The sequence below is a fragment of the Scomber japonicus genome, chromosome 19, assembly GCF_027409825.1.
Source record: "Scomber japonicus isolate fScoJap1 chromosome 19, fScoJap1.pri, whole genome shotgun sequence".
Taxonomy (NCBI): domain Eukaryota; kingdom Metazoa; phylum Chordata; class Actinopteri; order Scombriformes; family Scombridae; genus Scomber; species Scomber japonicus.
The window spans coordinates 25572510-25599695 of NC_070596.1; the positions used below are offsets into that span (position 1 = coordinate 25572510).

Consider the following 27186-nt stretch of genomic DNA (forward strand, 5'->3'; position numbering starts at 1 on the left):
GGATATAAAATCAAGGACTAAAAAAAAAGAAGAAATGATACATTTTGAACTCTCAGACCGCCTGAATCATTGTGTCTTTGTAGAAGTATTCAAGATTTATTACCACTTCTAAATAAAATGAGCTCCATGCAGCCTCGGAAAGTGGCCATTGTGTTAAATCAACATCTCAAAGAACTGAAATGTTACATCTTAAGCTTTACGTTTATATAACATAGGCCGTGTTCGAAACCGCACACTACACACTACATACCTCTATACTACATACTAAAGGACCAGATATTAAGCAGACCGTTTACACTAGTAAACCCATAATTTAAATATAGTAGATAAATATAATGTTGAAACTGATGATCATGCTATAGGAAAAGTTAGGAGAATACAAAAGTGATTAAAATTCATCCTGAGAGGAAACATTAATGTCTGAACAAATCTCATGGCTGGTGGTCCATCCAGTGGTTCTCAAGCTATTTCACTAAAATGTAAGTATATAAGCCTCTTCATGGTGTTAGATGAAAATTCAGAAGAAGTCAGAAGTGTATTTAGGACATTTAAAATACTAACATGTAGATCTTTAAGCAGGTTAAATGTTTACCATCTTAATTTAGCGTGTTAGCATGCAAATACTTGCTAATAGCACCAAATACAAAGTACAGCTGATGGGAATGTCATTATAGTTTTGCAGATATTTGGTCATAAATTAAATGTAGTAGATAATATAAAATGTTCAAGCTGATGATCACGCTATAGTAAAAGTTAGGAGAATACAAAAGTGGTTAAAATCCATCCTGAGAGGAAACATGAATGTCGTTCCATACAGTGGCTTTTTGAGACAGTTCACTAAAATGTAAGTATGTCAGCCTCTTGGTGGTGTTAGATGAAAAGTCAGAAGTGTATTTAGGTCATTTAAAATACTAACATGTAGATTTTTTAAAGCAGGTTAAATGTTTACCATCTTAATTTAGCGTGTTAGCATGCTTTCACTTGCTAATTAGCACCAAACATGATGTACAGCTGATGGGAATGTTGTTAGTTTTGCAGATATTTGGTCATAAATTAAATGTAGTAGATAAATATAATGTTGAAACTGACAATCACGCTATAGTAAAAGTTAGGAGAATACAAAAGTGATGAAAATTAATCCTGAGAGGAAATGTCGTTCCATACAGGGGGTTTTGAGACATTTCACTTACAGTAAATGTAAGTATGTCAGCTTCTTGTTGGTGCCAAATGAAAAGTCAAAGGATCATCAAAGTCAGTAGGATTCATCTTCTGGGGACCATTAATATTTCTGCCAAATGTTCCCCCAATCTGTCTAAAAGTTGTTGAGATATTTCAATCTGGACTGAAATGACCCCAAAAAGCAATATCACCATCCATATAGAGCCAAAAATGAGTTAAAGTTTATACTCTGCATATTTTATACAAACCAATATTCACTATTTGTCTTTTATAAACTGCTGATATTCTATTAGGTGGAATATTCAGTTTTTTCCACTTTTTTGTTGTAATTTTTCCATTTTTTGTTGCCTCAGTCTGTTGCCAGAAGTCGAATAAACATCAGCGTGGACTAATGAAGGGGCTTGTGTGTGTGTGTGTGTGTGTGTGTGTGTGTGTGTGTGTGTGTGTGTGTGTGTGTGTGTGTGTGTGTGTGTGTGTGTGTGTGTGTGTATGAAATCTGAGCATCCAATGATAGCGGTTTCCAGTGTTGCTTTAGTAGGATTGTAGGCCTGAGGAGCTGAGTCTTGTACCCCTGGTTTATACTAACCTTGTGGTGTCACATAAATTATTCAGGGACAGCTCAGCCCGGCAGAAACGAGACCCTCAGCGAAGCCGAAGCCCATTATAATTCCACAGACGTTGGTCCACAGAGTGACTGCGAACTGGACACGGGCTCGGTTTTCTTTCACTTCTCCTTGTCTTTTTTTTTTCTTTCTGTCAGCTATTCAAACTCTCCTCCAGATTGACTGAGGCTCTTTGAAGCTTTTCTCTCTTTCTTTATTCAAATCAGTTTTTTTTCTCTCTCTGTACCAAACTAGAGGAACTTTGGTCCAGAATGAAATATCTCAACAACTATTTCATTGATTTCTATGAACGTTGGAGCAGATCTTCATATTAGAGGATCCATGCTATCTTAGTGTTGACATTTATGAATTTATTTTCCTTTAACCTTCGTGTCGTCTTCCCGGGTCAAATTAACCCCTTCTGTTTTAACTGTTCCTTCTTTCCTCCCTTCCTACCTCCTTTTATCTTTCTTTCCTCCCCTACTTTCCTCCCTTCCTTCCTTCCTTCTTTCTTTCCTTCCTTCCTCCCTTCCTCTTTTCCTTTCTCCCTCCCTGCTTGTTTACTCCCTCACTCCTACCTTCCTTCCTTCCTTCTTTCCTCCATCCTTCCCTCCTTTCCTTCCTTCTTCCTCCCTTCCTCACTCCTTTCCTTCCTTCCTCCTTTCCTTCCTTCTTCCTCCCTTCCTTCCTTCCTTCCTTCTTTCCTTTCCTTCCTTCTTCCTCCCTTCCTCACTCCTTTCCTTCCTTCTTCCTCCCTTCCTTCCTCCCTCCCTTCCTCCCTTCCTTCCTTCTTTCCTTTCCTTCTTTCTTCCTCCCTTCCTCACTCCTTTCCTTCCTTCTTTCTCCCTTCCTCCCTCCTTTCCTTCTTTCTTCCTCCCTTCCTTCCTTGACTCGAGGACAACAGGAGGGTTAAGAGCATACCTTACCTATAATACATTAATCCTACAGGTTTAACTTATGATTATGCTTCATAAACTTTAATTCATGTGTTTTCTGAATGCAGCTACCCTAAAATCTCTTGGACTCACATGATAAACTTCATTTAAATAAGAAACATAGCTGTTAATTAAAAGTGCTGTTTGGACTAGGAGAGGAATATTTTAAAGACTGTGATTTGGGAAGTATTATATTCACACCAGCAACTTCTAAAAAATACAAAAAACAAACTTAATTGTATTCAAAGCCATTTTAATATATATATATATATTCAGACACCCTGAAACTTAGTCATAGCTATAAGGCCATAAAAATGACAGTATATCAGACATATATGCGTTAAACCCTTAATTTATTATTATTTAAAAAAAGATTTAACCCAGCTTTGATTCTGTTTTCCCTCGTTATAAATTGTGTGTTATATCTTTTTAAAAAAAAAAGTGGTAGACGAGCTTCAACTATGAGTCACATAAAACATCTATTGGGGGGAAATTAATGGGGGGTTTTATATTTCTGGAATCGAGGGCACCTTGAATATCTTCTCCCACCTCACAACACTATTATAACAACACATTAGCATACTGACAGGCTAAACTTAAAATAAGATAAGATATTCCTCTATTAATCCCACAATGGGGAAATTTGCATTATTGCATTATTAAAGCAGCAGATGAAGAGTAAAAAAGAAGAGCAGCAATAAGAAAAGAATAAATAATAAGTATGAAAAACAATGAGAACATAAGCAATAAAAGATATATAATAAAAATAAAGATAGTAATTGTTATATTTGCTTAATATCTTTAACCCTTTTGTCGTCCTCCCGGGTCAAATTGACCCCGTCTGTTTCTTCTTTCCTCCCTCCCTTCCTTCCGTCTGTACGTCCTCCATTCCCCTTTCTTCCCTCCTTCTTTCCTTCCTTCTTCTTTCCTTCCTTCCTTCCTTCCTTCCTTCCTTCCTTCCTTCCTTCCTTCCTTTCTTCCTTCCTTCCTTCCTTTCTTCCTTCCTTCCTTCTTTCCTCCCTCTCTCCTTCCTTCCTTCCTTCCTCCTTTCCTTCCTTCTTTCTTCCGTCCTTTCTTCCTCCCTTCCTTCCTTCCTTCCTTCCTTCCTTCCTTCCTTCCTTCTTCCCTCCTTTCCTCCCTTACTTCCTTCCTTCCCTCCTTTTCTTCCTTCTTCCTTCCTCCTTCCCTTCCTTGACTCGAGGACAAACAGGAGGTTAATAGAAAAATGTCAAAATTCTCTAATCTTAGCTCCTCTATTATAGTAACTACATATATTTGTGTTGTGGACAAAACAAGAGGTCACATTGGACTTTGGGAAACAGTGATATTGACATTTAATATCAAATAGCCAGATGAATAATTAAGAAAATCACCAGCTAATTAATCTATAATGAAAAGAATCACTAGCTGCAGCCCTAATTGTTAGCATATTAGCATGCTGACGTTTGGCTTTAGCTTCAATCTCCTGAATACAGCTTCACCGATCTGCTGTCCTTTCTTGTTTCATGCCTCAATGTGTGTGTGTGTGTGTGTGTGTGTGTGTGTGTGTGTGTGTGTGTGTGTGTGTGTGTCTGTCTGTCTGTCTGTCTGTCTGTCTGTGTGTGTCAGTTTTTGATGACACACAAAAAAACACCACACAGAACACCTCAGCATCAGACGCAGCAGACGCAGCATCCTTGGTTTAGAAAAGCTTCCACTTTTCTTGTACTTGACAGTTTTTTTTGTGTGTGAGTGAAGCAGCACACAGCACACCGAAAGCAGTGAAGGAGGAATCGAAGGTTATATCACGACGATGTGGATCTACTAAAAAACATTGCTGACTGCAGGACGGCTCGCTGACAGCCTGATCCTGCTATCTTTAGCCTTTAATCACCAGTCTTGGTTGTCTTTTTGTTTTGCAGTTTTGTAGCTGTTGTGCAAAAGAGAGAGAATAACTATAAAGACAGTGCAAAGTGAATTCAGACATTTTCTTCTAAACACATTAAATAGGTCATAAATGTATTTCTAAAAAAGGTGTAAAAAGCATTTCAACCATTTAGATTTGAATTGTGGAGCTAGGCTTCACAAACTGTGTTTCAAGATTTCTGTGATCAGGATTTAGTGATTAGCATAAACCCGCCCCTGCTGCTGTAGAAGTATAAATACATTCAGCTACTACTACTACTACAGTCTACAGTTAGCCAGTTAGCTGAGCTAGCCGCCGAGCTAGCTGCCAAGTTAGCCGCTGAGTTAGCCACCGAGTTATCTGCCAAGTTAGCCACTGAGCTAGCAGCCGCGTTAGCTGCTGAGGTAGCAGCAGAAAGCTCTCAGACTTAGCGTCCATGTTTCTGGTGGTGACTTTGATTGACAGGTGACACTTGGTAGGGGGCGGGGCTTCAGTGGACTCGGCGGCCACGCCCACAGCGTTTGAGAGCAGAGAAAGAGGCTGATTTTTACATAACTTTGAAGCCTAATTTCATATATTTGGCGATTTTTTAAATCATTCAAATTTGGCAGGGTGGTTAACAACACACATTTCTGTGGTATGTCAAACTCAGAACGCATATTTATCCTTACTTTTTCACGGACTTTAACTTTTTAATATCAGACTCAGGATTTTGCCTCAGCGGTTCTCCAACTTACATTTGTTAAATTTATAGATATCCATAAACCTCCTTCGAGTGCCTCAGGGTAACACTGTACAGTAGATACTTGTACTCTTCTGCTCTGAGCTCAAAGATATATGTCATTAATACAGATCCTTGGTGCTCACTCCGTCTTCTCTGCAACAGAGCGGACGCAGACACGAGGAGGGTAATTTAAGGCCCTTAGCTCCTCACCTAAATTACATTACCTGCTAGATTACAGCAATTTTCCAGCTGTTTGCCTCCTCTGACCTTCATTACTGATATCACCTCCCCAAAGTCTTCAGGAGAGAGAGCTCCGTGTTCAATCTGAGCTCTCATTCTTGACCCCTGAGCACCCCACTCCTGCTGTTAATAATGATCACGATGATTTGTATTCACACAGTGCCGCTCCCGGACCTGCAGCACATTACAATGGAGGGAATAAAATAGGTTTTCAATCATCTGTTTGAGAGGAGAATGCAATATCTACAGTACGGTTAGCTGATTCAGCAGTAACATTAAAGCTCATTAGTCTATGCAAACAAAGATGAAAGATATATGTAATTAATTAAAACTGTAGTCCATTAGGTAAGGTGTTTATCATGGGTGTGATTTTGGGCCAATTTGGGACTTAACTTTTCAATAAACCCTGTGAATCATCATTGTGTATATCTATTACAAGGCTGGATATTACCACCTTTGGCAAATTGGGCAACTTCCCCAGATCCTCAGAGACCCGGCTCCAGATTTACTCTGTGGGAAATAATTTTTAGAAATTTGATTAATTGCACATTTGTCTGGAAATACGGACCACTAAAGCACATAATAATCTGAAATAGTAAGGGCAGGTCTAGGGCTGGGTATCATTTAAAAATATTATAATACTAGTACCAATCCAAGTAAAGTGACACTGATGCCAGCTGAGTTCTTCATTTAATACCCTTCATGTGAACAGAAGCATTAAATTGCATAAAATGTCACCAGTCCTGCACATATAAATGATTTAATTTTTAAACAAATTAATTTTGAAAATCTTTAAACTGTTAATATTTAACTCTTGCTGTCGATTGGCTGTGAGCAAGTCTGTACAAATAGAATTGAACAATCTATAGGAAAAAAAAGACATAGAATATGATGAATACAACATGTTTGAATGATGAACTTTTTCTATAAACACAGGTCAACTTTGGACATTTGCATGTATAAAAATGTGTATCAGCTGCACAAAAATTTTAATATATGCATTTTTTTGTATATTTGGGGTCACATTAGGAAAAGTTCCCATAAAAGAAATGACAATGTTTTTACAGCTCTCAAATGTAAAAATGAACAGTATATAAGGGTTAAGTCTATATCATGATTCTCTGTGAAACTAACATTAACATCTCAACATCCTCACAATGACAATGCTAACATGTCTACCTCTACCAGAAACACGGACGCTATGTCTGAGAGCTTTCTGCCGCTAACTTAGCTGCTAGCTCGGCGGCTAACTCAGGTTCTAGCTCGGCAGCTAACTCGGCTGCTAGCTCGGCGGCTAACTCGGCTGCTAACTCGGGTTCTAGCTCGGGGGCTAACTCAGCTGCTAGCTCGGTGGCTAACTCAGCTAACTGGCTAACTGTAGACTGTAGTAGTAGTAGTGTGAGCTGAATGTATTTATACCTCTACAGGAGCAGGGGCGGGTTTATACTAATCACTGCTATATTACAGTGTGTGAAGCCTAGCTCCACAATTCAAATCTAAATGGTTGAAATGCTTTTTACACCTTTTTTAGAAATACATTTATGACCTATTTAATGTGTTTAAAAGAAAATGTCACGGTCTTTAACCATAGTCACCATCTAACATTCAGTAATAAACACAATGTACTGCTGAGGGTTAGGGTTAGGGTTTGGGTTTCATTCATTTCATACGTTTTAAGGTAACTGTGGATGCATCGCTGTGCCAATCGATCAGTCTAGTAAACATTGACATATTTCACTGTTTAAGTGTATAATATGACTGGCTGGTGGTTCTACAGGAAAAGTCAGGATCAATAAAGACAGTTCATCCTCAGTGAGTCTTTACATGGGGCCAAATTTAACGGGAATCCATCCAGTAACCTCTTTTAGATTTTTCAATTTGGACCAAAGTGGTGGACCGACCAACGCTGCCAACTTTAAAGACAAAAATCAGATTACCGCCAACAAACTCACAACCAAAGTAAACTTGGGTCAGTTTCTCAGATTATTGTTGGTGTCTTAGCGTTTGGGTAACATGTTACGATGCTGCGGTGTGTAATCTGTGATGCAAGCTGCACTTAAACACAACAACATACATAAGCAGTGTAGAGAAAGAGAGTGAAGAGGAATCCAGCGGGTCAACAGAGGCTCAGTTTTACCCCCGAGGTTAATCTGCTCGTAATCAGTATGTGAGGCAACAGATATCAAACAGATGGGCAAACATTAATCAAACCTTCACTGCATTTAACCTTTTAATGAAGATATAAGGATGTGCATGTGTTGCATTTTAAACATGTCAGATGTACACTGATGTTCAGGGCTGGTTATTTTTTCCCTGATAATTTAATTTATCGATCGATTGAGTAATATTTGAGTCTGTAATAGCTTAAATACCTGTCACAATGTTTCAGAGCCCAAGATGAAGTTTACAATGTTAGAATATATAAAAAAGACCTGCAGCTAGTAATCGATTAATTGATTCGTTTATCCAAAGAAAATTATTCTGCATCTATTCTGATATTTTAATTATCATTTAAAAATACCAAACATTTGAAGGTTCTGGGATGTTAAAAGTGAAAATTTGCTGCTTTTCTTGATCCGAACATTACATTTCAGTCAATTTAATTTGATATGTATTTACTTTTTTTTGCTTCTGGACTGCATGTCGAACAAAATAAGACATTTTCAGATGTTGCCTCGTCTTCTAGGATATGGTGATAAACATTTATCACTGTTTTCTGATGTTTCAAACACCAAAATGAATCATTAATTAATTGATTAGTTGATTGAATTAAATTATTTTACAACTATTCTGATATTTTAATTATCATTTAAGGCGTTTTTTAAGAAAAAATACCAAACATTTGAAGGTTCTGGGATCTTAAAAGGTAAAATTTGCTGCTGTTTTTGGTGTGAACATTGCATTTTAGTTATTGAATTTTTATTTGCATTGACTTTTTTATGCTTTTGGACTGCATGTCGAACAAAATGAGACATTTTCAGATGTCGCCTCGTCTTCTACGATATGGTGATAGACATTTCTCACTGTTTTCTGATGTTTTAAACACCAAAACAGTCATTACTTAATTAATTATTTAAATAATTGTTAATTAAAGAAAAGCAGCACATTACTCACATGTTTGACACTTTCGCTTAATAAATAAATTAATCAAATTATGCGTTGATAGGCTAATTACTTCATTTACTAATCATTTCAGGTAGATGATTGGACTCCTGTGAGATCTCGGAAGGGTTGAATATATTTTCAGCGAGCGTATAAACACTGTGTGAGCGTCTGCTGAGTGATACGACCCAGACGGTTACAGTCTAAATGAAGAGCCTCTTAAGGAGAGGCAGCATGTTTATAAACTGGTGCTGTAATCCCAGACCCCCTCTGTGGAGCAACAGGCTTAATGCACTCCTCGGTCTTGCAGAGATCTGTGTGTGTGTGTGTGGTTGAACCATCTGCTGCCTTTTATTAGAGGATGTTACTGTACACACGCTGGTCTGAAAGGGAAACCATTGATTGTTACTTCCTCTCTGCAGTGAGTCTGGCTTTAACCCTCCTGTTGTCCTCGAGTCAAGGAAGGAAGGGAGGAAGGAAGGAAAGGAAAGGAGGGAGGAAGGAAGGAAGGAAGGGAGGAAGGAAAGGAGGGAGGAAGGAAGGAAATGAGGAAGGAAGGAAGGAAAGGAGGGAGGAAGAAGGAAGGAAGGAATGAAGGAAAGGAAGGAAGGAATGAAGGAAAGGAAGGAAGGAAGGAAAGGAAGGAAGGGAGGAAGGAAGGGAGGAAAGGAGGGAGGAAGGAAGGAAAGGAAGAAAGAAGGGAGGGAAGAAAGGAAGGAAAGGAGGGAGAAGGAAGGAAGGAAGGAAGAGAGGGAGGAAGGAAAGGAGTAAGTAAGGAAAGGAGGGAGGAATGAAGGAAGGAAGGAAGGAAGGAAGGAAGGAAGGGAGGAAGGGAGGGAGGAAGAAGGAAGGAAAGCAGAAAGGAGGGGAAGAAGAAAGAAGGAAAGGAGGGAGGAAGAAAGGAAGGGAGGGAGGAAGAAGGAAGGAAAGGCGAAAGGAAGGGAGGAAGAAGGAAGGAAAGGAGGAAGGAAGGGAGGAAAGGAGGGAGGAAGGCAGGAAGAAGGAAGAAAAGGAGAAAGTAAGGAAGGAAAGGAGGAAGGAAGGGAGGGAGGCAAGGAGGGGAGGAAGAAGGAAGGAAAGGAGGAAGGAAGAAGGAAGGATGAAGGAAGGAAGGAAGGAAGGGAGGAAGGAAGGGAGGAAGGAAGAAGGAAGGAAAGGAGGAAGGAAGGAAGGGAGGAAGGAAGAAGGAAGGAAAGGAGGGAGGGAGGGAGGAAGGAGGGACAGAAAGAAGGGAGGAAAGAAGGAACAGTCAGGGTCACTTTGACCCGGGAGGACGACACAAAGGTTAAAGAGTAAAATGATTATTCACTGTAATATAAACAGAGAAGTAAAGAAAGAGAACAAGCTATGTGGACTAAAAAAAAAAGAGCAGTTTCTTTTTTCCATGTGGCAGCTTTTTTTTTTTTTTTTTTATTCCCAACTCATCACTTTGCCTCTGCTGCGTCATCTGTCCATTTCTGTGACCGAAGTGGTTTTAACAAGGTTGGAGAGCACTCGAATGAGAGACACGAGTGCTGTGTAAGGATGGCGAGGGTTAAATTGGACATTAAAGGAACAGGGTGAAGGATGTCAGGGGACCAGAGATAAGTCTGGATGACACTGGGAGGACACATTGCTTGCATTGGCTGTTTTTCACCTGAATTACCTCTCAGCTTACAGCGGTACAACAGCCACTTAAATCTGGAAGTTCACAATTTTTCAAGCCTGTTGTTAAAACAGCAGTCAGGTTTTAGCTCGCTGTAATCATTCCTCCTGTTCATACTGACTATTTAAAGATCTCCTTTAAATTTGATTTCAATGTAAAGTGATGCATTTAACCCTCCTGTTGTCCTCGAGTCAAGAAAGGAAGGACGGGAGGGAGGGAGGGAGGAAGGAAGGAAAGGAGGGTGGAAGGAAGGGAGGGAGGACGGTAGGAGGGAGAGAAGGATGGACGGAGGGAAGGAAGGAAGGAAGGAAGGAAGGAAGGAAGGGATGAAGGAAGGGAGGGAGGAAGGTAGGGGGGAGGAAAGAAAGAGAGAAGGAGGGAAGGAAGGAAGGAAGGGAGGGAGGAAGGAAGGAGCAAGGAGGGAGGGAGGAAAGAAGGACAGAAGAAAGAGAGGAAGGAAAGGAAGGAGGTAAGGTCAAATTGACCCCGTCTGTTTTGACTGTTCCTTCCTTCCTTCCTTCCTTCCTACCTTCCTTCGTTCCTTCTTTTCTCTGTCCTTCCTTCTTCCCTTTCTTTCCTTTCCTCTTTCCTTCCTCCCTGCTACCATCCCTCCTTCCTTCTTTACTCTTTCTTCCTTCCTTCCTTCTTTCTTCCTCCCTTCCATCCTTTCTTCCTCCTTTCCTTCCATCCTTCCATCTTTCCTTTCTTCCATCCTTCCATCTTTCCTTTCTTCCTTCCTTCCTCCCTTCCTTCCTTGACTCGAGGACAACAGGAGGGTTAAACAGTATATTTCCTGATTCATCACCACAGTGTGATAATTCTGCACAACATTGAGACACTGAGCACTTTCTTTTCCTTCTTGTGGTTTGTGTACATTTAGTTTTACTGTATTTTTTACCACACTGACATTAGTTTCTCTTCTCCGTATACTCTCTACTCTGTCCCTGAGGGGTTTTACTGTATATTCTATGTTTGGTTAATTGGAAATAAAGCTACCAAAGTGCATTATCTTAGGATTTTGAATACATGACATTCCTTTCCTTCTCCCTTCTAAAAAACCCCCGACATAAATCCCCCCGAAACAAAATAATAATGATAGTTATAATAATCTCTTTTCATAGAGCTCTTGTCAAAATCCACATTACAAAGTGCTTCACAAAAAGCAGCAACATCAAACGAAGAAAGAAAAACCACTAAGCGTAACAATTTTAGTGTAAGATGAAACGAGAGACAATTATGGAGACAGATAAAAGAAAATACAAACTGAAGTGAAATCAGGAAAGGCTCTCTTATTTCCTGGGGCAGTTTACACTGTTCAATGATATAAATATGCTGTAATACATTGTATATTAGTGCAAAAAGCAAGACAACATAATATAATCACACTTTTTAACATGTTTTTTAAGATCTAAGCAGATTATTAACATCTCTCCTGTCTCCTCTTCTCTTCCTCCCTTGCAGAAAAAGAGCCGAGAGGAGAGCTGCGGCGAGGGCAGCGGCGTGGAGATCCTGGAGAACAAGCCTTACGAGGACGGCCCCGGAGGCTCGGGTCAATACACACACAAGGTCTATCACATCGGGAAACACATCCCGTCCTGGTTCTGTGCCATCCTGCCTCAAGCTGCCCTTCGAGTGGAGGAGGAGTCCTGGAACGCTTACCCTTATACACGAACCCGGTGAGCTCTGACGGTCACTCTGTAGGGGAGAATGGGGTCGGTTGTCACATTCGTCAGATCTCGTCTCCTAAAAAGAGTTGGTACTGAGCGGTGTTTAGCTCAGTTGGTAGAGCACCCGCCTCATGTGTTGAGGCTACAGTCCTCACTGCAGGCGACCCTGGTTCGAATCCTGCGTGTCATTCTCCCCTCTCTGCCTCCCATTTCCTCTCTCTCTCTCTCTCTACTGTACATTAAAGGCAGAAAAGCCCCCAAAAATATACTTTAAAAAAAAAAGTGTTGGTACTGAGAGTTTCAGACTTAGGGCGAGATGTTTACTTTCAAGGTAATTTATGGAGTAAACTGCTGTGAGAGGTAAAATGTAAATATCCAACTCTTCAGTGTTTCTCTTCTAGGCTTTTACACAATGGGTTTATAATAAAACAATCATTACAATTGAAAAGTATGTAGAGAGAGCCATACTGTAGTTAGGTCGGTTTTTTTCTTAGCTATGCCTAAACATGAAGTTGGATGAACATGGATGGATGGATGGATGGATGGATGGATAGATGGATAGATAGATAGATAGATAGATAGATAGATAGATAGATAGATAGATAGATAGATAGATAGATAGATAGATAGATAGATAGATAGATGGGTGGGTGGGTGGGTGGGTGGGTGGGTGGATGGGTGGGTGGGTGGATGGATAGATAGATAGATAGATAGATAGATAGATAGATAGATAGATAGATAGATAGATAGATAGATAGATAGATAGATAGATAGATAGATAGATAGATAGATAGATAGATAGATAGATTTAAAATGTCAGAGCAGCGATACTGCGATACTGCAATAGATGGCACAACGACAACAAACATAGAAACCACACAAAATACCTAAGAATACATAAAAAAGTAACTTTGGTGGTAGCAAAAAATCCTAGTTGGGGATGTTTGTCACTTTCTCTTCAGGGTTGGTTCTCACATGTTGGTATATACTTTCATATAAATGAGCCAGACTGAAGATCAGAGCAGTCAGAGAGGTGAAAATGCACAATATTGTTGTATAAACACAGAAAATGCACTTCTCTTGGTGCAGGAGATGTGTTAGGTTGTTGTATTTCAATGAAACTAAACATTTTCATTATCTTTTTAAGATTATCTACGATTTTCCCCATGACAATAAAGAAGAGACAATCATCCCCATAGTGTGTGACTATCAACCCTACGATGGGGACGGTTGTCACAAGTGCACAAAACATGTTTGACAGTTCACATCTTTTTGACAGAATCAGCTTAACAAGAGTAAAACCACTTCATTCCTACCTGAGACTTAAGGCTTCCAATACAAATAAAAAGGGAATCTATTGAGTATACAGTTTATAAGGTAATAATAAAAAGTGTGACTACCAACCCCGTTCTCCTCTACATAACACACCCGTTATTTAAAGTTATCCCCAAAGATATATACTAAAATCTTCAAACATTTGCTCTGTGCTCCACACTTAAGCCTACATTACTTTAAGTGATTTAAGGCAGCTGGTTTTAGTAGAGTAGACAGACCCTCTTCATTGTAGTAAAACGTTTTTATTATAGGGTTCATAGAGTCATAATGTTGAAGAATGGAATAACATTTGCTTGATGTTGCTGATGGAGCCGTTTTCAAAAAATTTGGACCAGTTTCAGCTGAGTAATCATACTCATTTGCTGCACACACACTCTACTGCCAACTTTTTATGCCCTGCAGATGACTTAATTTCTCCAAACCGACCAGTCTCGCCACTTCCTCAATCCAACAAGATTTTATATATTTGGCACCAAGTTAATACAGCTGATGTTCGTAGGTTTGATTTGCAGGACTTTGCATAAACTTAATATTTGTAACTCCTCTGTAGAAAAGCACAGGTGGCATTAATAACATTAAATAAGGCCTTTATAAACTACCGGTAGTTAAATTCCTTATGTCGCGGGGCGGCTGAGTCCACCAATCATAAAGTTGGTGGTTTGATATGCGGCTCCTTCAGTCCACACATGCCGAAGTGTTCCTGGGCAAGATACTGAACTCCAAATGACTCCCAATGGTTGTTGTGTGTGTGTGAATGGGTGAGTGAGCATTAAAAACATCGTAAAACGGTTCGGACCTCGCATGACAGCGTCTGCCATCAGCGTATGAATGAGTGAGTGTTGTAAAGCGCTTTGAGTGGTCGGTAGACTAGAAAAGTGCCATATAAATGCAGTCCATTAATCATTCATAGATCATTTTGCCCAGAAATTATAATTAGTCCTATGCTATCAGGCAGTGACTTCTTAGTGATACATTATGAAAACGTCTTCCTGTCTTAGGACGGATCAGACTCTTCCAGTAAGTCAGCTACTGTCGCCAACATGATGTTGTTTTAACAATTAAAAAGAATTTAACATGAATGCATTGTAAGAGCTCGACTGTTGTGTAGTTGGGGCTTCTTTCAATGAGGAAAACATATAACATTTAAAGTCAGCGTTTATTTGTGTATTTACTGCTTCTCACAAACATTAACAGAGGGCGACAAACAGCAGACCTCCAGCCGACATCTTGGCACGTTAACTTTTTTTTTTTTACTTCCTGTTTTTCACTATCAAAATAAAAGCATTTTAAGTAATTCAACTCAAAACTTTCAAAGGAAATTAAATCTCTGGTTAAACACAACAATAACCATTTCTTGTTCCTTATGTCATGTAAATATTGTAAGTAACAACATTTCCAACTGTAAATACTTTGCCCTTTTAACTGACCCTGAATTAACTTATTTATTTATCTATTTAATTTAACATTTCTTAACATGGACAGGGCGCCGCCACTCAGCCTTGGAGCCAATTTTTCCCAGTGGTCACTTGCGGTATTGCAGCTAAAAATCCCCAGGTCTCCCAAATAGTATTTTCCCACATACAGTAGACCACCATTGTAAAAGAGACGTCTGTTAAAATGTTGCCCGGACACATCTGTAGATAAGGTCAATTATGACTCTTTCTATGGAGATCATAGACATCATCACAATGTAAAGTCTACGTAAGCCTTTTCTGGTGTATGCAAGTTTTATTGGAGTGAAATTGCTCCATTTTTGGTCCAATATTAAGCTCTTATAATGCTTCCTTCAGCCTTTATTTGTACCCGCAGGTAAATTTGGCTCGCAGTGAGAGATGTTCATACAAAACAATACAATAAATAAAAAACTGTAAAATAGCTACACAATTCGTCATCTTCCCCAACATCATTCTATGCTGCCTCATAAAGTGCATTTAATATGTAAAGTGGCTACCCTCAAAGTGCACGGCATAATGCATCCTTGGAGTCTTCAGCCATGCTAGCAGCTCTATAAGGTTATACTTGGGCATAGCCATGCTTTGAGCTAATTGCTAACATGCTTACAATGGCAATATAAGCAGGTAATGTCTATAATGTTTTAATCATTTAAATGTTTTTCAGTTAGGAAACTCATGCATTACATTTTGGTGGTGTGGCTCTGCTCAGTCCTCTGTGACAGATGCCAGAGTCGATTTTGTTTGGCATTTGAGGTTAAAGAGTTGGAGTAATTGATGTCACTTCGCTTTAAAGCTGGTGTACGTTTCAATTTTCAAAACCTCTAGATTGCTCAACTAGCTTATTGTCAAGTTATTTGCAAGCGACTCATGGATAATTCAAAAGGTATGCGGACCAAATAGACCAAATCGTCTCAACTTGGTGTATTACTTCTAACTTTTCCATTTAGAGGGAACATTTTGTCTTAATCTGCCAAAGTGATTGAAGACGGAGCTTCGGAGACATGCATCCTCTCTTCTAAACAACTGTTTCTGTTTGGTCTCTCAGGTATACTTGCCCATTTGTGGAGAAATTCTCTATAGACATTGAGACGTATTATAAACCAGATACTGGAAATCAAGGAGATGTCTTCAATATGTCGTCTGCTGAAAAGAGACAGAGGACTGTAGGTAAGTCTGTCACACCTCTCATACTATCTCAGGGTAAACTCTCCAGTCGTACCTGTGGGATCTGCCGTCTGCTTGTCGGGCTCCTCATAAGCAGGACGAGGAATCAAAGATACACAGTGTTATTTGCAGTGAAAACACAGACAATGTGATGCAGAGAGATACAGACTGAGGAGTGTAGCAGCTCGTGTTCAGGCTCTGAATACTAAAATTCACTGGGGTCCTGGAAAAATGTGCAGTCTGGTCCCGACTCATTCTCTGCAGCGAGTGATTACATAAAACGCACACACATGAGCACACACACACACACACAGACACACACACACCTCCTGAGGCAGGTGTTCAGTTCAGAGGACGTTGTGACATCTGTCCTGCTGATACCTGCTGTTCAAATCTGCTTCAATTTACCATTTTTTGTGTGACTTTTAATACTTTCTGTGCTTCATGTACTGTAGATCCTATAGACATCGTTAAGGACTACATCCCTCCTCATGAGTACCTGGTGGAAGAAGACCCTAAACTTTACCAGTCCATCAAGACCAAACGGGGTCCGCTGTCAGAGGACTGGATCGAGGAGATTAATCAGAATTCGGGTCGGAGCCCCGTCATGTGTGCCTACAAGCTCTGCAAAGTGGAGTTCAGATACTGGGGCATGCAGTCCAAGATCGAACGCTTCATACATGATGTGGGTAGGTACAGTACAGTATGACGGCAGGTGCTGACACACAAGACATCTATATGACTCTTTCTTTCATGTTTCTCTTCCTCTTTATCTGTAAGTGAAGGTTTAGAGTTAAGACTTTAAGTCAATGATAAACATGAACAAGTTGGGAATTAGCCAGAAATTGGATTGATAATTGTGAAATTTGAGATTTAATCTGAATTTATAATCCTGAAAAAGATGAGAACATTCCCAAAAAGGGATAAAACTATTGTTTGGGGAGGAGCCTGTCTGCTCACACACAGGCCCCTCCCCCTTCCTCCCCAGCTCAGTCAAGCTCATATCTCAGAGTTTCTAGGTAAGGTATAGCCATGTGAAAGTCACTGTTTTACATCTAGCTGTGTGGAGTGTAGTTCATGTATTACCGACCACGTGCACATCCATGGTCGCGTGCACGTGGTTGTGCACATTAGCCTCCTCTGGGGGAGGGACTTTGGAGGCAGGGCAGGAGTGTAGCGGAGAGGGAGGGGGAGGGATCTGAAAGTTGTACTTCTTCAAATTTGATGCTAAGTCCTCTCTCTCCTCAAAGTTACCAACTGCAGCTTTAAATCCAAGAGCAATCCTGAAGAGATGCTAATAACCCTTTAGGGTTATCAATTACATTTATGTTGATTTTATCCTTATTCCCAATTCACATAATGTGGGAATTATTTTAATAAGCCAGTTATAACACTGAGCAGTTGAGAATAATCCCAAATAAATCTGGAATAATCATGAAAAGTTAAAAAAAACTATGCAAAATGTAGCAGAGACTCTTTACGAATAGTCGTGAGTCATCTGCAAACATTGATAGTAGCCTTGAAAATGAGTGAATAACTATAAAGATTTAGTGATAACCATGAAAACAGAACATTTGGGAATAACCCTGAAATGCCAGTGGTAAGGATAATCATTGACATTTGGGGGATAATCCTAAAAAGTAAAGTATAAATCAAGAATACCAGGGTTATCAATTACATTTATGTTGATTACTGAGTTTTCATCTTTGTCCATTGTTTTTTATCCTTATTCCCAATTTACATAAAGTGGAAATGATTTTAATAAGTCAGTTATAACAGAATAACTATGAAGAGTTAGTGATAACCATGAAAAATCAGGTATATAAAGGGATATTTCAAGGTTTAATGTCTTTGTGCCTGCATGTGTCCAAGTTATTATGAATATAAAACAGTGACTAACTAGCATGTATAAGAGAACAAAAAGTCCTTTTATCTGTAAAGATTAACCAATGGTTAATGAAATCCTCCCGGTAAGGATCAAAAGAGACACGGGGGAAGCTACTGAGAAAACCAATGAACAAGGTTTAAGGTAAATAAATAAAAACACTAAAGGTACCTGTCTGAGAAAGCATAGAAAGTGTGTTTGAACGGCAGCTGCAGAGAGAAGTGTGGCTCCCCGAGATAACAGAGCAGACTGGATTAATTTCCTGCCCGTGTTGAGCTGTTTGTGTTTCATTGCTGTGATCTGAGACTGTTTATACACTCTCTCAGCCCTCAGCTCACTCCCTCACAGCATTTACTTCCAGGCTAATGAAGCAGCAGCTGCTCTATCTTCATGGCATTCTCACCACTCGGTGGTCGAATCAACAGATCTTCAGCCATAAAATGTGTTTTTTTTTTCTTGCCCCTAACACTCCCGTTGCATCTCTAACTAATACTGACACTTCTACCTGCCTGCTATTTATGGGGTTATTTAGTAGGCGGCTACTCTTTGATATAGAGCCTTTATTCTAAATTGTGCTCATATGGTTTTTTTTGGTTGTGTAATAGAGAGAATCTTATTAAGCTTCCTGTCGATCTCCCGTCTGTTTTGACTGTTCCTTCTTTCCTCACTTCCCTCCTTCCGTCTGTCCTCCCTCCCTCCTTCTCTCTTTCTTAACTTCCCATTACCTTCCTTCTTTTCTTCTTTCCTCCCTCCCTCCCTCCCTCCCTCCCTCCCTCCCTCCTACCTTCCTTCTTTCCTCCCTCCCTCCCTCCTACCTTCCTTCTTTCCTTTCCTCCCTCCTTTCCTTCCTTCTTCCTCCCTTCCTTCCTTCCTCCCTCCCTTCCTTCCTTCCTTCTTCCTTCCTCCCTCCTTTCTTTCCTTCCTCCCTCCTTTCCTTCCATCCTCCCTCCTTTCCTTCCTTCTTCCTCCCTCCCTTCCTCCCTTCCTTCCTTCCTTCCTTCCTTCCTTCCTTCTTCTTCCCTCCTTTCCTTCTTCCTCCCTCATGCAGAACCTATAAGGGCTTTAAACAACATTATATTCATAAACATAAAAACATGCTATGAAAAATAAACTGCAAAAACTGTTATTTAATTCATTTTATGGTGTTATTTAGTGAGCATCTACTCTTAAATGTAGTGCCTTTATTCTAAATTATGCTCAAATTATCTTCTAGTTGTATAATGCAGAATCTTAATTAATCTTTATTAATGATCTATTCAGCTATTTCCACTTTTATGCTTAATTTCATCATGTCTGAATGCTTACTTTCACTGAATATTAACATAACAGTGTTCTCTGTTTGCTTATTGTGTCTTTTATCTTTTATTGCCAGTTGCTGATCTGCTTGGTGGATTTTATAACCAGCTACTGTTTGTTTAGTTCATCAAGAAGGAAGATATTAATAAAATTATAATATCCGCCTTTATCACCCTTTAGTTACTTCAAATTATCTCTTTTTTTTATTGATTTACGTCACCAGAATATGTTTCATTCTTCACTAAAATAGATTTACAAGCCAGTAAAGTTGGACGTGCAGATGCATGAAGCATGATGATCAAAACATCTGGAAAAGTAGTTAGTAGTTAAGATTATACATCAATAGGCTGCTGGAGCATTTAAAGGAGCATTTAATGAGACATTTTAATTTATAGCACCAATTCTTTGAACCTGAATACAGCAGCTTATGCATTGATCACATTACTGACAGGTGGGGGCTTTTAACATGTGCATATATGGAGGCTAATTAATTTTATAGTGATAGGCTGATTTTTATCCTCTGAATACTTCATGGCTCTCAAACTGCTTCTATTTAAATAACTGATGATCATTTACTGATAGCTGATGATCACGATTGTTCAATTTCAATCCTACTTGATCTTATATCAGCATTTGATACATCTGATCATTCAATTTGATCTCAACTCCTTGACAAAAAGGTTCAGGGATACTACAGTAGACTTGGTTAACCCTCCTGTTGTCCTCGAGTCAAGGAAGGAAGGAAGGAAGGAAGGAAGGAAGGAAAGAAGGAAAGGAGGAAGGAAGGAAAGACGGAAAGATGGAAGGATGGAAGGAAGAAATGATGGGAGGGAGGAAGGAAAGATGGAAGAATGGAAGGAAGGAAGGAGGGACGGAAGGATGGAAGGGAGGAAGGAAGGAAAGATGGAAGGGAGGAAGAAGGAAGGAAGGGAGGAAGGAAGGAAGGAACGGAGGAAAGAAGGAAAGGAGGAAGGAAGGGAGGAAGGAAGGAAGGAAGGAAGGAAGGGTGGAAGGGAGGAAGAAGGAAGGAAGGAAAGGAACAGTCAGAATAGACGGGGTCAATTTGACCCGGGAGGATGACACAAGGGTTAAAAAGCAAGTGTGGTGTTCCCCAGAGCTCCGTCCTTGGTCTCCTGTTGTTCTGTATTTACTTTACATGCTTTCACTAGATCATATTATCAGAATGTCCAATTAAATATTAGTGTTAAAGGATAATTACTGTTTTTTACAACCTGGACCTTATTTCTAGCATAAAATACGATCATTTACCTACTAACTTCTGATCTGAACCTACAGACCCCGGATGTTGATAACATGCCACCATGGGCTCGGAGGGGAATAGCACTAACGTATCATAACTAAATATTGGTGAAAGGAACGAGTTTGGCGGTAGATAATGCGTTGTATAGAGGCTGCGCTTCGGTGCCCCGTGTACTCACATTATACGGATATACGCGGCAACACTGGAGCTAATTTCGTCCGAACGACTCCAAATGACACCAAAGTTGTCTGGGTGAGTAAATGATCGTACTTTATGCTAGAAATAAGGTCCAGGTTGTAAAAAATGGTAATTATCCTTTAAGGACAACTTAGATCACATAACATCAAAGTCTTGAAACGTCCAGCCAAATGAAAATAAATTAAAAATAATTGAATTTTCCCCCCCAGTGTTCACTCTGCCCTATATGCTCTTAAATCATCTTAATAGCTTTCTAATTTTAAATCTTATATTCTTCTTTAAGGTGACTTTGTAACATCTGTCCAGGTACTACAGATACAGATTTAAAATAGCTTCTTGGCCAACTCTGGTGCATTACATCAGTGTTTATTCATCTGTGCAGTATCACGGTTTAAATAAACTGACAAATAAATAAAATACACACCAGTCTTGGCTTCCTGTCTGCAAATACTAGACCTGCAGCCAGAAACCTTGGTGTTTGACAAAGAAGTCACGAGCTCTGTCTAATTGAGCTTCATTTCCTCTTTCACATTAATCTTAAGAAGGTCATACGTGCATTTAAAAAAAAATTACATTTGCATCTTTCAGTTAAGCAAGAAAACAATTTAATGTCCTCAGTTGGTACAAAAAGCAGCTGCTCTCCTTATAAATTCCCAAATCATCATATCATCCCTGTTCTCACTACATGTTTAAGTTACCAGGTAGTTTGGTTCAGTTTTTATTTAGTTAAGTTTAACCCTTACATACTGTTTGTTTCCATGCAGACTTCCTCATGCAAAGCCGTTCATCTGTGGTTTTAAAGATGATCTTAAAAAAATAATAAGTTAATTCTAAGGAAGGAAGGGAGAAGGAAGGATGGAAGGGAAGAAGAAGGAAGGAAGGGAGGAAGGAAGGAAGGAAGGAAGGAAAAAGGGTGGAAGGGAGGAAGAAGGAAGGAAGGGAGGAAGAAGGAAGGAAGGAAGGAAGGGAGGGAGGAAGAAGGAAGGAAAGGAGGGAGGGAAGGAAGGAAGGACGGGAGAAGGAAGGAAGGAAAGGGGGGAGAAAGAAGGAAGGAAGGGAGGAAGGAAGGAGGGTTAATGTCCAGTCCTCTGCAATATTAGTATTTCATGTATACGGACAACACTAATAATTTCAATTGTGTGCAATATTCATATAATATACATATGTATTTATTTAACTTTAATCTATGCAATAAGAATATCTGATATATTACCACTCAATACCAATATTACTCTTTTAAATCTTGTAAATAATGTAAATATATATATATTTATTCTTTTTCTTATTGCTGCTCTTATATTCTATTACTGTCCATTTGCTGCTGTGACGATGCACATTTCCCCATTGTGGGACTAATACAGGAATATCTTATCTTATCTTATCTTATCTTATCTTATCTTATCTTATCTTATAAATCCTTCCTGCTGTGCTTCCAGGTCTGCGTAAAGTGATGGTTCGAGCCCACCGGCAGGCTTGGTGCTGGCAGGACGAATGGTACGGACTCACCATCGAGGACATCAGGCAGCTGGAGTTAGAAACCCAGCTGGCTTTAGCTAAGAAGATGGCTCAGTACAGTCTCAGCGAGGAGGGGGGAACAGAGACCAACGGCTCCTCTGTGAGCCAGGACCAGGAGCAAGGAGCTGAGACTGTGGGAACGACTGTAGAGGCAGATGGAGGAGGAGGAGGAGGAGCAGGAGGAGGAGGTGGAGGAGCAGCAAACCTGGGAGATTCACTGGAGACTCGAGGGGAGCTCACCAAGCAGTGGTCGACTTCTTCTCGATCCTCCAACAGGTCGTCTAAGAGAGGAGGTGAGGAGGACTTGACAGATTTTATTAGATTATTAGGGATGTTTCCTCCTGCGTGAAGACTCATCATACTCCTAATGATATCTTTTATTCATATTTTGTGATATTTGAGCTTGACATGGGCAATAATTGCACAGGATCAGGATCTTTTAACCTTTATGTTGTCCTCCCGGGTCAAATTGACCCTGTCTGTTTTGACTGTTCTTTCTTTCTTTCCTCCATCCATCCTTCCTTCCTTCCTTCCTTCCTTCCTTCCTTCCTTCCTTCCTTCCTTCCTTCCTTCCTTCCTTCCTTCCATCTGTCCTTCCTCCCTCCATTCCTTCCTCCCTCCCTCCCTCCTTCCCTCCTTCCTTCCTCTGTCCTTCTTTCCTTCCTTCCTCCTTTCCTCTTTTCCTTTCTCCCTCCCTCTGTCCGTCTTTCTTTCCTTCCTCCCTACCTTCCATCATTTTCCTCCCTCCCTCCTTTCCTTCCTTCTTCCTCCCTCTTTCCTTCCTCCCTCCGTTCCTTCTTCCTCCCTCCCTCCTTCCTTCCTCCCTCCCTTCCTTCCTTCCTTCCTTCCTTCCTTCCTTCTTCCCTCTCTTCCTCCCTCCTTCTTTCTTCCCTCCCTCCTTTCCTTCCTTCTTCCTCCCTCCCTCCTTTCCTTCCTTCATCCTCCCTCCTTCCTTCCTCCCTTCCTTCTTCCTTCTTCCTTCTTCCTTCGTCCCTCCCTCCCTTCCTTCCTTCCTTCCTTGACTCGAGGACAACAGGAGGGTTAATGACAGTATAATGTAATGGATTACATCTTATTGGCACAGGAAGTTACATACAGTATATCTCTTGTCTTGGTCTACAGATACAGTTCTTGTATCTCTTTAGCATCTCGTTCTAATATGATAACATTAAAGCACAAGCCCAGAAAATACCACAATGCCTCTTAGCACTGATTTTCTGTCCATTATCTTGTAGGCATCTATGACCGCTGTGTATATTAACTAAATTAGGTTTATTATCTTCTACTTTAAATTCAATTTCCAGCAATAATGTCAGAGATGTTGGGAATAATCCTGAGAAGGAAAGATAAATAGTAGGAAGTAGTCGACAAAAATCAGGACACATTAAAGCACGAACTCAGAAAATATAAAGAAGATCAGACATTTTTCTTATCAAACTGCCTCTTAGCACTGGTTTCGAGAGGTTAGATGTTTGTATGCATCTATGACTGCTCTATGTTAACTAAGATAAGATTAATAAGTTCTACTTTAACACTTTTAAAGCTGTATAAACACCATATAAATATACATGTAAAGTAAGAATAAATGTGTACCACAGAAAAGTGTGTTGTTAAAAAAATCGCCAAATATATGAAATTAAGCTTCAAAGTTGTGTAAAAATCAGCCTCTTTTTCTGCTCCCAAACGCTGTGGGCGTGGCCGCCGAGTCCGCTGAAACCCCGCCCCCTACCAAGTGTCACCTGTCAATCAAAGTCACCACCTCTACCAGAAACATGGACGCTACGTCTGAGAGCTTTCTGCTGCTAACCCAGCTACAAGCTCGGCGGCTAACTCAGCTAACTTGCTAACTGTAGACTGTAGTAGTAGTAGTGTGCGCTGAATGTATTTATACCTCTACAGCAGCAGGGGCGGGTTTATGCTAATCACTAAATCCTGAACACAGAAATCTTGAAACACAGTTTGTGAAGCCTAGCTCCACAATTCAAATCTAAATGGTTGAAATGCTTTTTACACCTTTTTTAGAAATACATTTATGACCCATTTAATGTGTTTAGAAGAAAATGTCTGAATTCATTTTACACAGTCTTTAAAAGTTGATCCAAAACCAAGAATTACCACGATAGCTTGCTCCTAAAAAGTCTGGAATAATATAAAACACACTGAATATCTTTTAAAAAGTAATGAACGACTGAAAAGGCAGAACCTTCAAAAAATGTGTGATTAATTCTTAAAATCAAGAGTAAACCTGAAAACTTGGTAATAACCTTTAAAAAGCAGGACTAACTCTTGTGTGTTTTTTTTTCTATGTTAACAGGAAGTCCGTCTCATCAGAGCATCTCAGAGTGGAGGATGCAGAGTATCGCTCGGGACTCGGAGGACAGCACAGACGACGAGTTCTTTGATGCTCACGGTAAAAAAAAAAAAAAAAATCCATTGTGTTTTTTTTTTTGTTTCTGTCTCTGTTGAAATTTATGTTTTTAGTCCGATACAGGTTTCATGCTGAGGTTTCGTTTGTTGTTAAGGATTCAAGCTGAGCACTGACCTTTGTATCACACACACTGGAGCATACAGATAGAGTAAAAAAAAAAGGCCTTTGGGGCAGAAAGTACAGGTTTCAAATCGTGGCTGGACTTCTAATATGGAGAGAGAAGCTGTTTTACTATCTGCAGCAGTGGAATATGAACCATTATGTTTCTAATGTGTTATAGATTTTAAACTGGCTGTTGTTAAGTATATAGAAATAATTGTTTAACCCTCCTGTTGTGTTCCTAAATCTTCTTCTGTGTTTCTTGCAGAAGACTTTTCCGATAACGAGGACATGTTTGCCAAGGGGATCACCAAGTGGAGCTCCAATGATCTGATGGACAAAATAGAAACAATAGAAGTGGATGAAGCACAAGGTAGGCGACTCTGCAGCTCCAGGTGTGTGTGTGTGTGTGTTAAAATAAATAAAAGAGTTGAGTTATGCTAGAAAAGAAGGAAGCAGTGTTTGGCCTCGTCTGGAGTGTTTATAGCTGCTCCAAACAGCTACAACTGGGCAATGTGCAATATTCTCCTCTTAACTGTCTCACACAATCATTTTAACTTCAAGGTCTTTGTGTATATGTATTTATTTATTTATTATTTGTGAGCTACTGGATACCTGAATTTCCCTAAGGGGATGTAAAAAAGTATCTATCTAGCTATCATGGAAAGAAAAGAGCTGTGATAATCGTTTAAAGTCTGTGTAAAGTAAGAATAAATATGTGTTCTGAGTTTGACATACCACAGAAAAGTGTGTTGTTAACCACCCTGCCAAATTTGAATGATTAAAAAAATCGCCAAATATATGAAATTAGGCTTCAAAGTAAAAATCAGCCTCTTTCTCTGCTCCCAAACACTGAAGCCCCGCCCCTACCAAGTGTCACCTGTCAATCAAAGTCACCACCTCTACCAGAAACATGGACGCTACCGGAGAGCTTCCTGCTGCGAAGTCAGCTGCTTGCTCGGTGGCTAACTCAGCAGTTAGCTCAGCTGCTGGCTTGGCGGTTAGCTCGGCGGCTAACTCGGCTACTAGCTCAGCTGACTGTATACTGTAGTAGTAGTAGTGTTAGATGTAGTAACAATAACTGGCCACTAGGCACGTTAGCCACTGAGGAGAAACCTCAGGAAGAGCTACAGAGGAAGGATTCTTCTTCCTGGATGGACATACATGCAATAGATGTTGTGTGTATATAATGAAAAAAGTAGGTTTTCTTGATGCTGAAAAGACTAAAAAGCAAGTTTGATGTTGATGGAAGCTTTTTTATAACATTGCAATCCAGCTGGCTTATAAATGATCCAAAAAGCGTCAGTTAATTACATCTCTTTTTTTATTTTACATTTTCTTTTTATTAGGGAGGGAAGGGACATTTGAGTATATAGACCCCATTTACATAAATACATAATAATATAGACATAACTATAATAATATTTGCATTAAGCCTCATCTAAATAAAGCTTGTCTTCCTTCTATTGTTCTCCCTTTCATTTTCAATAGAACAAGGTGTCTTTGTGCTTACGTCAGATTTTCCACTCGTATAAATGAAAAATGGGATCACACATCTTTTTTTTCCCCCTCCATTCTTTAAATATCAGTGAATAAGTGAATGATTTATGTTTTCACAGAAACTTTGTATCAGGAGTCGGGCGGAGACTACGCAGGGATGAGTAATGAGGAGACGCAGATGGAGGTACAGCTTCTTCACTATTTTCTAATTTCATTCCTGTCTTTCTCTCACACACTAACACCCTTAATTAAATAGCTTGTAGATAATACTCCTCCTAAATTAGCTTTCACTCATCCTGCCACTGTAGTGAAATTAGGATCCACTCTTCATTGCAGTCATCAGCTGAGTTTTATTTCACTAGAGGTGAAAGATAATGGCTTTCACAGTTTATACTCCCCCGTGCGAGGCTGTGTAATTACAATTTTTTATTTATTTTTTATTTTTTTTATTTTGGGGCGTGTGCACGTGTTCTTGATCTTCGTGCTCAGCGCCGAGTTTTGAAAAGACAAAGGCGTCGTCGGCTCAGCAGGTTTTCCAGAACGTTAAATGTAAGTCTCAGTCGGTAGCGAGTAGCCTGTAGAGCAGGGGTGTCAAACATGCGGCCCGTGGGCCAGAAACGGCCCGATGAGAAGAGCAATCCGGCCCACGTTCCTTCCTGTGTTCTTTTCCTTCCTTCCATCTGTCCTTCCTCCCTTTTCTTCCTTCCTTCCTTCCTTCTTTCTTCCCTCCCTCCTTCCTTTCTTCCTTTTTTCTTCCCTACCTTCCTTTTTCCTCTCTTCGTTCCTTCCATCTCTCCTTCCTTCCTTCCTTCGTTCTTCCCTCCCTCCTTCCTTTCTTCCTTTTTCTTCCCTACCTTCCTTTTTCCTCTCTTCGTTCCTTCCTTCCATCTGTCCTTCCTACCTTCCTTCGTTCTTCCCTCCCTCCTTCCTTTCTTCTTTTTTTCTTCCCTACCTTCCTTTTTCCTCTCTTCGTTCCTTCCTTCCATCTGTCCTTCCTACCTTCATTCTTTCCTTCCTTCCTTCCTTCCTTCTGTCCTTCCTTCATTTTTTCCTTCCTCCCTTCTGTCCTTCC

The 27186-nt window shown here is 40.0% G+C and overlaps 1 protein-coding gene across 1 annotated transcript in view; it reads left to right on the forward strand.

Annotated features, from left to right (window-relative positions):
• Positions 1–27186, forward strand: part of LOC128380729 (membrane-associated phosphatidylinositol transfer protein 2-like) — a 55256-nt gene that overhangs the window by 5977 nt on the left and 22093 nt on the right. Inside the window, exons 2-9 of the mRNA XM_053340607.1 lie at positions 11774–11988; positions 15814–15935; positions 16388–16621; positions 22009–22262; positions 22323–22380; positions 24402–24497; positions 24883–24987; positions 26234–26298. Coding sequence (XP_053196582.1) covers positions 11774–11988; positions 15814–15935; positions 16388–16621; positions 22009–22262; positions 22323–22380; positions 24402–24497; positions 24883–24987; positions 26234–26298 — 1149 coding nt within the window. The remainder of the gene's footprint in view (positions 1–11773; positions 11989–15813; positions 15936–16387; positions 16622–22008; positions 22263–22322; positions 22381–24401; positions 24498–24882; positions 24988–26233; positions 26299–27186) is intronic.